This window comes from Xylona heveae, assembly GCF_001619985.1.
Source record: "Xylona heveae TC161 unplaced genomic scaffold L228scaffold_18, whole genome shotgun sequence".
Lineage (NCBI taxonomy): Eukaryota > Fungi > Ascomycota > Xylonomycetes > Xylonales > Xylonaceae > Xylona > Xylona heveae.
Window position 1 is genome coordinate 1 of NW_017264210.1, and position 9,172 is coordinate 9,172.

Sequence of the window (9,172 nt, forward strand, 5' to 3'; positions counted from 1 at the left end):
GCCTTCCAGCTTTTGATGTCGCACGTTTCGCACAAGTCTTATTAGCTTCAATATGTCTCTGCATCGTAGAAATGCCGTTGTTTCCACATTTAGGATGTTTCAATATGCCTCCACATGATTTGCAAATAACGCACGGCGCGCCGGTCCTGAAATCTGCTGCCTGTTCAAAATGCTTCCAGGCTTCCGCCTTTCGGTTTGAAGAATCCCACGCGATGTTACAGGGGATTCTCGTGGCTCCGTTATTGCACGCCCATTTTGTGGTCTTCCACCACTCCAGGAAGGTCGTTGCACCCTCTGCCGACCACTGGATATAGGACCCATTTTTCACATAGTGTAAACCAGCGATGTTGGGTCTGGAAGGTGTAGATTCAACGCTACTAGATTGTGTGGAGGACGATGATGCATCAGTGCCAATCCGGCTACCAGGCTCTTCATCGCTGATGGGGCTCGTTTGAGACATTTCACTTGAGAAAGACATTGTTAAAAATGGTGCCAATAGTGAAAGAATGTACGAGAAATTGCGGTGATATTTGCAGTGATAATTCAGCACAGCTTGTTAGATTAAATAGTATTATGGAACTTACGACTCAAAACCATCTGGTGCGAGGAGTATCCTGCCCACCACATCCCGCCCTTGCACGAGTAACTACCCTGGACGATACTCCTGACTGAAGTCTCCATCAAGCTCTGCACTATACTTCCTCTTTCTTTTGAAGAGACCACCCATCCTGCATTCCTCTCAACCAAACCTGCTCTTTGAGACATGTTTGCCAGTCCGAAGGGATTGCTTTGGCTGTGGATCTTGGTTGACACAAGGAATGCTACGTGCCATGGGGTAGGCTTTCCTGCTCGCTCATGAGTTTGAGTCGTCTGAAGCGTTGGAGCTTTTCGTCAGTCCCATCCCTGTCTAGGGGTACCCTGCCTGTCAAAGAGAACCGTGGCGATGGTATGATCTTGGTAAAATGGTTCGTCACTCTCGCAGTCCAATGAGTGTTAATCCTTGAGATTATTGAGCATGTGGGTTATGATCATCTACACGCACATTAGCCAGCCATCCTATATGTATCGGGAAGATGGAAGTCAGGCATGGGGGGGTTTCAGGTCCGTCTCCATCCATCTAATTCATTTCCTGTCGCTTCGATCCATTTGGCTTAATTTAGGTTTTCCCCGAGCGTAGATTCCCTGAAAAGACAAAGAAATAAGTGTTTTATCACCGTTTTAGCTTTTGCCGGCCGGGCCGGAAAAATCGAGTTTCTTTGTTCTGTCATCGCTGGATTTTGAAAGATTTCTTTGTCTCGTGATTCTGAAGTTGATTCTTTGTCCCGCATATCCTATCCTTCCTGTTTTCTATTGGTCACTTTTTTCATCCCTCATTTCTTTGTTCCGTCGATCGTGGTAGTATTTAGAAGGACCTAGATCCTGCCCATTTAGATTTGACCGGCCGGGCCGGTGAAATAACCATTTCCTTTGGGAAAGTATCAATCGTCTAACTTTCTGCATAATACCTTGCATCCAGGAATGATTGGCGCTCTTGATGGATCGATGACGTTGGAGGGAGGGGGCCTAGATTGGGAAGGCTTACCAGATTTTCGGAGCGCCGGCCATGCCATATCATTCCTAGAGACGGTCAGTGAAGACTCGCGATATCAGGTACAGCTCTGGGCCGCCTCTTGTCTTCTGCGGCAGCAAACTTCTGCCGCAGAAGAAGTCGAAGCATTATGGAATGTGCTCCGTAAGGATCATATATGGCGGCAGAAGGTGCAAGATGGACATGATAGCGCCGCTTGGGATGAAGTGCAGGAGGTGGCCAAAGTCGCCCGTCAAAAGCGAGAGCGCAATGAAGAAGCTCGGCGCACTATATGCGAGCGCTGGGGTGATGGAAACGCGAAAATCCTGATGGCAGACGTCGAGACATACAATACCTTGTGTGCCATCCGCAAGCTGGCTTTACGAATGAACGTAGTTGATGCGTTCCACGGGATCAACCGCGCTCTGTTGGAAAGACTTCGAAATCCAGCTCGTGGAGTATCCTCTCGTCCCACTCTCCAGGCAATCGACTTCTCGCGAGTATCAGATGGTCGCATCGGAACACATCCGTTTGATGCGAATGAAGTGATTGAGCTGAGGCGCATTGCCGGGATTAGTGCCATCGTTTGTCCTGTGACGGAGCCGGTCCCTCAAGGCGCTTCCCATACTTTGGATCCGCGAAGAGCATTCCAAGGTCCACTGGCCAACATGGTCCCATCGCCGACACCTTTACTGGAACCCTTGTCTCCATTATCAACCCAATCACGAGAGGAAGCATCGTGGGTCAACCACAACTGCAAGGACGGGCTCTGGAATGTGGGTATTCCGATGTTAGATGGCGAAGCGACCGTTGACACCGAAAATACAAACCGGGAGACACTCTTCTTGCAATCCTCGCATGACAATGCTATAGACGAGCCTTGGTCAGACAGCTCTCTCAGCTCTCTGCCCGACAGCTCTGATTCGTTTCTCAGCTCCGACTCTGACACGTCTATGAGCTCTGACCGTGACACAGACTCCGACTCTGATTACACGGATAGTGATAAAACGTCACTCAGAACCTCTCGTGGACGCTGTCAATGCTCGTGTAGGCAGAATGTTCCGATCGATGTTCGTTGTCGGATTCATGCCGTTAAGTTGAGAGGTCAAAGTTCAGCTTTAAAGCTTCTAGCTCACGTATTTGGTCGCGGTCTAAAAATAGAGGACATTTGTCATATTCATCTTCGGCGGCTGGCCGGTGGTCTCGGGCTGAAAACGAACTTCTCAGGAAGCCTTTTGCGCGACCGCCTGGCGAGAGTATATGAGAATCGAAAAGACATTCGGGTTTTGACGACTGGCAACAATACTTTCTCCTGGTTCCGACGTGATTCACGTCCCGTAAGGGAAGAAGATCTTCTCAGCGCATATCGGTTCTCGTCAATCCCTGTAAAAACGTTCAGCTTTGACGCAAGGGCCGTGTTTGGCCGCTTCCTTGGCAGAGATGCGGATGGCATTCAAGAGGCCTGGCATTCTAATGGGTCGATTACCGTCCCAGGGATATTTCGCTGGTGGTGGGAAAGCCAATCTGGTCTCATCGCGAAAATCGTCCAAGATGAATTCGACATGTACGATCATCATCTTCAAGCTTCAAATGGGAAGCCTAATTATGGGTGGTTGCGCAACATGTTCCATTCGTTAGCACAGCAGCTGATGCGACAAGATCCCGTTTATTATGCCCTCTACTGCGCTCTTCGTCCAGACCAAGCTTGGCGTCTGATCAGTTATCCTTATTACACCAAGTACGCTCGTCAGAACGATTCCACTTATTTTCGCCACATTGATATTAACATACCTCGATGGATTGAGACGGGCGTGGGGGGAAACTTGATCCAGGGCAGCATGTCCCTGGATGATGAAGATGAGCTAAACACGACAGAGCTGTTGATGGGTATGCATCATCACCTGCATACCTGGTGGGCCCTCGTTGAGGAACGCGGTCTTTCGGTTCGAGCTCCAGTAATTCGAATCACAGATGCAATGTATACGGCGGAGGATCAGGATCGGTTTGGTTGTCGCTGGACCGCTCAACCCTGCAAAGCTGGTGACGTTCGCATTACCTCGCCCCTGCTTCCACATGGAAGCACCGGCCCTGCCACCCGCCGTCGAAGGACCATGCTTCCTTGGTTCGTCGCGATAGGTGACGATCATCTTACTCTTGATGTGCAAGAATCAGGAACGTGGGAAGATCTCGCAGCTGCACATCGTAACCTTGAATGTGCCCCGCGTACGCCGTCAGGTAAGCCGGTCCTATATGCAAAAGCGCCATACCGCTTTCCCGCGGCTACAGAATTGATGAACCTAGGCGCTCTATCAGACGCTTTGGTTGGCCGCAGGCAATGGACGTCCCCCGCGGTGATGGCTGAACGTGATCTGGTACTGGGACGAGATGATAAGGCCGCGCTGGCCTACGTGGAGAATTGGCGGAAGAATGCGCTCCTGTCGTTTTCCCAAGCTTGGTCGTTAGTTGTTGCAGCAGAAAAGGCCAGATTTGGGACTCAGTCTTACTTTTATTGTCGGGATCATGATGTCGAGCCCGTGAGCGGCTGAAGTATGGGTAGAGCATCATTCTCGATTATCTCATAGCCACCGATCACGTGGAAAGCTGGTTTCTCGTCGCATTCAAGCATACTTACGCCTTCTCTTATTACCAAATAGGTTGTCATGACAATCTACGATTCCAGATCCCCGTTATGATGATTTTAGTTAGTGGATAATGAATAGAGTCATCTCATTCCCGCGTACTCTTCTTAACCTCAAATTAGGCTCTTCATTCTCTTGGGTAGCATGCATGAGACACATAAATGTAGAATCCATCGGTTGTAAACTTAATACCATTTCATATATAGAGAAATAAAATAATTAACCTGACGAAGAAAATAGTATTTAATTAGGTTAAGCTAAATATTTAAACGTAGTCAAATTAAAAAATAATAATACCATCTGGTCATCACGCCTGATACATCAATATCAATGGTATATTTATTGGTATCCTTAACAAATAGTCAAATGTGCTTTGCAATGCCGTTAATAATCTATTATATAACTATGGGCTACTTTTCTCACCATCACCATTTCCAGATGGCCCTACAAACGCCTTGGAGAACGCTATACAAAATCCAAGTAACACCTGCAGATGAATGGTTACTAATCGTTATTTAGACCTAGATTGTCTCATCTAGCTATACCACTTCAAAAGGGTTTTTGCAAGGTTGGATTGTGGTAGAAGGGCTAGTCTTCCTGGCCACACCCGATTCCAATCATCAGGGATCTCACCATCCCGGAGACGTGTCAATGCCATGGAAAAGACATTTTCCTGCCCTTCATCCTCCATGGCCACGGTCCACCCATATTTGTCAAGATTGTAGTCTTCGGACCACCATTCTGCGGGTCCTGGAAGAGTCACCCATTCGTTCTCTTTGCCGTCTATCCAGCATGCTAGATTTCTCCAAACCTCAATCTCTGCGGGTGTATAATACTGATGAGGTTGGAGATGCTCAACAATCTCGGCTGATTTGCCAACAAAGAACCACCTAGGCCAATTAGCCATCGGCCCTTGCTTCCTCATAGCGGCCTCCTTGCTGCAAAATGACCGGATGGCTCGCCTCCAATATGCTTGCCAGGCCCTGAATTCAATGCTAACCAGCTGCATTGCCGCAGCTTTTCGAATCTGATAGGCTTGTGCCTGTGCATCCCAAGCGGACATTTCTGGTATGTCTCCTTCGTTCTCTAGGTCGTCTGCCCTCTGACGGAGTTCTAGATCCGGATCATCCTCATCCAGGATATCCTCCCAGGCGGTGTTGCCATCTGCCCATTGCGCGTAGAGCCCGCCCTCCTCTCCGTATCCTAGAGATTGCATAATGTACGTGGCGCTTACTCTGTCTATCGTTCTGCTTCTCATTAGTCGCCATCGCTCCAATGATCACCACAAAGACGCCGCAATAACGCTTACCGACGATGCATTACGTTGGACGTGGTGACTTTTTCCAGTTCTGCTCGCTTTTCTTCATTCGCTTCTATGTATTCTTTGGTCGTCTTAAGTTTTCGTATCGCCCGATTTCTTGCATGGCGATCGTTGTTTTTTGCCTTTTCTATCTCCCTCTCCATAGTGGTCATGGTTCTGACCCTATCTCTGTGTCTTTTTGCATAGACACTCTGACTCAGATCTTCTTCTGCTTTGCGTTTGTTGGCAGAGCCTTTCGGTCGGCCACGAGCGCGACGCTGGCTGCATTCTTCTGTCATCTTTGCTAGAACTAGATCCAACAAGGTTAGCAATATCCAAATCCTTGAGCTCCGGACTTTCCAGCATGGTTATTGCCTGAAGAGGAGGATGGGATATACCTAGAAGATGATGAATAGAAGTACGTTGGCTGAGGATTAGATGAGTGTAAACTGATTGGATGGTAAGCCTCAAGAGAAGCACAATGGCAAAGAAAAAAGGGAGACTTTAGAGCGTATGGTGTGTAAGTACACGACGGGTCCAAGAGATGTAAAGAAATATGTCGCCAGTCCTAACCCTACAGGCAACCTCGTACCCTAACTTCATCTAGCTACAAGGCTTACTTCACGTCAATAATATCATCCTTGCAGTTGTGTCTTTCTAGATGCTGTGCTCTACACTCACTCTCTCCACCTCGGTCAAGATTTCAAGGTATGTATAAGTCGGACCAGCTACTCAATCAACAGACATGATCCTTGGCCAATTTCATGACATCATTTAGGTCGCTTTATAAGCCTTTCTGTTTCATTTCTTTCTGAGTTTGAAATCCAGGAATATCGCTGTAAGTTTTGAGTCTTACCTTGAATGAAATGAGGGCCAACCACCACTAACATGTTTAGCTATACTAGGCCTCCACATTCCTACTCCACTATCTCCGTTCGCTTCATATAATAATGACTCAAACCAGGAACATGCAAAGATCTTACAGGGACCTGGGTGGCCAGAGGCGGAGTCAAAGGCAAAGCTTGCGACGGGGACTGCCAGCACATATGGCCACCGGAGGTCAAGTGGCAAAGAAAAATCTTAGATATTTGGTAAATCGTCGGAGCAGACCTAGGCAAAACGCCAATAGACGTTGTCGTAGGTCAGGTGGTGAGTAAAATTCTCTCGCAACTTCCTGGATATTATGACTAACCATAATAGTGACTGCGCTTCAGGAGATACGAAAATATCAAAGCTCAACAGACCTGCTTATAAAACGCGTTCCTTTTGCCCGGTTAGTGAAAGAGATACTTCAGGACACCTCCTACTATCAAGAAGAAGGGCCATTACGGATACAGGCTGTAGCAATGGGTGCTCTTCAAGAAGCAGCAGAAGCATACCTGGTCAATGAATTCTCGAGTATGTTATTGGCATGAAGTTCTTGGAAATCTCATACTGACTTATATAGTGGTTAATCTTTGTGCCATACATGCAAAGCGGGTTACCATCATGACCAAGGACTTTTCTCTGGTAAGGCAGATACGGAACGGGGTGCTGGGAAAGAACGTGGAAATAGGTATGAGAAGATAGAGTTAAATAAATACATGTTCCACACTTCCTATCCAAGTTGGATTCTATTAACTGTCTATCTAGTACTAGCAATTGAACACCGAGCTACTCGCTCTATTAACATGTCCGTCAAGATGTGATTAATATGGAATTTTTGATGGCCATCGACCCGAGCAATTTAACCATATTAATATTTCATTGAACCGTGCTAGATGTGTATGTCTCATCTGCTTGCTAGCGCTACACCCTATCTGTATTGCTGATCACATGCCTTTGTTGCCTTCATCATTGCCTTCTACTGCCAAACCAACACTTATCACATTCAATTTCTGCTTCATGGCAGCTCTTTCATGGATTTTCCAGTGTATGGTGGATGAATACTGTGCCGGGATGATGAATTCCTATCTACCGCTTCAAGCACTGTTTTCCCCACGCCATGATGAATGGTCACCTTCATTGTCCAGCTGTGGCGTCCTCTCATATAAAAGGGCCTCTGGGCCACGCCAGGAAGGTCTTCTCCCTTTTCCCTTGTGCTATATTCTATGACTCTACTGAGGCTCTAATCTATGCAGTGTTGATGATTTCTGATTCTTCGCTGCTGATGTTTGCAGACCTTCTTGCAGAGTGATTTTCCATTTGCTTTCGTTCAAAAAAACAGAATCAGAAATTCGATAATAAACACAATATCACTTCAAATTCCATTATATCGGTTCATTTTAAGAATGTGCATTAAATCTTGGAACCATATACGATCTAGATCTAGAGCTGCTTATTGCTATAGCAAATGGATAATACAAACTAACAATAAGAGGCTACAACGCAAATGATCTCGGTCTTTGGAGGTGCTCGAGAGATATAAACAAAAGAATAATAACATTTTCTTGGAGACAGCCTCTTAGAGTCCAAATTGTCTCCTGGCTGGTAATGGCTCGTTCTCGGTCGGTAAGTGCTATCTTTTCTCTATGCAAGATTGTTGTTTCTTGTTGTTACTGACGTCTGTATTAGCTTAGAAGTTGTTGAATGGATGCTAGAACAATTTATGCAAAGTCTAAGTCAAACGCTACATTTATTCCTGATACAGACAGCACCATCCGTTGCTTCTACAAGAAGCTGTGAACATTACAACTTCAGCAGAAACTTCTCTGGTATAGTCCCAACTCTCGCTGTTGAAAACACTAGAGGCAAGCTACAGCTTCATTAACATCACCCAGCATCATTGAACGAGGGGCTGTCCTATTTTTGGTCCAATTTTTAAGAAGACTTTGCAATGGACGATGGGAGACTTCCATGGAGGTAAGTGTTATACTCATCAATTTAAAGAACTTATACTAATTCCTTCAAGCAAGAAGACTAATGCCTCCAAAACTGGAGACCGGGGTCTACCTTCAGAAAGAAGGAGAAAAAGCAAGATCTATGTAATCCCTTGGGTATCTTGAGCTCAGAGGAGAGCTTAAGAAAGGTCCAGCCTCTCACAGATGTAGCATCCACCTGGGCCACATACGACTTGGAGAATAATCACAGAACATGGTCTCATCCCCTTGCTCATGCGACCAGAGGTTCAGCCGGCTGTACATCAAGGAACTTTGGCAGGCGGCACAATGTTAAAGTGGAATATCTTGCCATCCTGGAGTTGATTTTAAGTCAATGCAATCCTTGCTCCGCTTTCGAAAGGGACTCAAAGGCCTTATACACAGACAGAGCAATTGGATGAGGAGAGGGAGTATATAGATAGCATGAATAGAGGGAAGATGAGAAAACTCCTTGAGCAGAGGGAATCTCCACAACCAAGCCCGCAAAGAGGCATTAATTTCATACAGTATCCTTACGAGAAAACTAAATAAATTATATCTCTACTGCTGAATTCAAGAACATTTTCTTATACATCATGAAAGCTTCAACTGTTGATTATATGTGATTTATATATACTATGCCAATATATACCAACCGTATCATATTATTTCCAAAGCTGGATATGCTTTAGGGTTGTTGGCAAAAACCCAGCCCTACCCTACCCATCTAGTAGGCTTCAAAGCTTCGACCCTACCCTGCTGTAGGGTAGCCCTATAAGTGGGCCATGATTGCCAAAACCCTACCCAACCCTACCCTTTCCGCAGCCTA

At 46.3% G+C, this 9,172-nt stretch overlaps 4 protein-coding genes across 4 annotated transcripts; 3 read left to right on the forward strand and 1 right to left on the reverse strand.

The window, feature by feature from the left end:
* Positions 1–2,520: 2,520 nt before the first annotated feature.
* On the forward strand, positions 2,521–4,113 carry L228DRAFT_215835 (hypothetical protein; the record flags this gene model as incomplete). Its single annotated transcript, XM_018330097.1, has 1 exon — positions 2,521–4,113. The coding sequence occupies one exon, from the start codon at positions 2,521–2,523 to the stop codon at positions 4,111–4,113; it is 1,593 nt and encodes a 530-aa protein (XP_018184348.1).
* Positions 4,114–5,514: 1,401 nt separating this feature from the next.
* On the reverse strand, positions 5,515–5,748 carry L228DRAFT_197434 (hypothetical protein; the record flags this gene model as incomplete). The annotated part of the gene is made up of 1 exon (XM_018329610.1): positions 5,515–5,748. A coding segment is annotated over one exon (234 nt), but the record flags the coding sequence as incomplete, so codon positions are not given.
* A 963-nt stretch (positions 5,749–6,711) lies between these two features.
* Positions 6,712–7,075, forward strand: L228DRAFT_215837 (histone-domain-containing protein; the record flags this gene model as incomplete). The annotated part of the gene is made up of 2 exons (XM_018330098.1): positions 6,712–6,904; positions 6,954–7,075. Coding segments are annotated over 2 exons (315 nt in total), but the record flags the coding sequence as incomplete, so codon positions are not given.
* Positions 7,076–7,174: 99 nt separating this feature from the next.
* Positions 7,175–7,680, forward strand: L228DRAFT_56292 (hypothetical protein). The gene has a single exon (XM_018336702.1). The coding sequence runs from the start codon at positions 7,322–7,324 to the stop codon at positions 7,598–7,600; it is 279 nt and encodes a 92-aa protein (XP_018184351.1). The 5' UTR covers positions 7,175–7,321; the 3' UTR covers positions 7,601–7,680.
* The last annotated feature ends 1,492 nt before the right edge of the window (positions 7,681–9,172 follow it).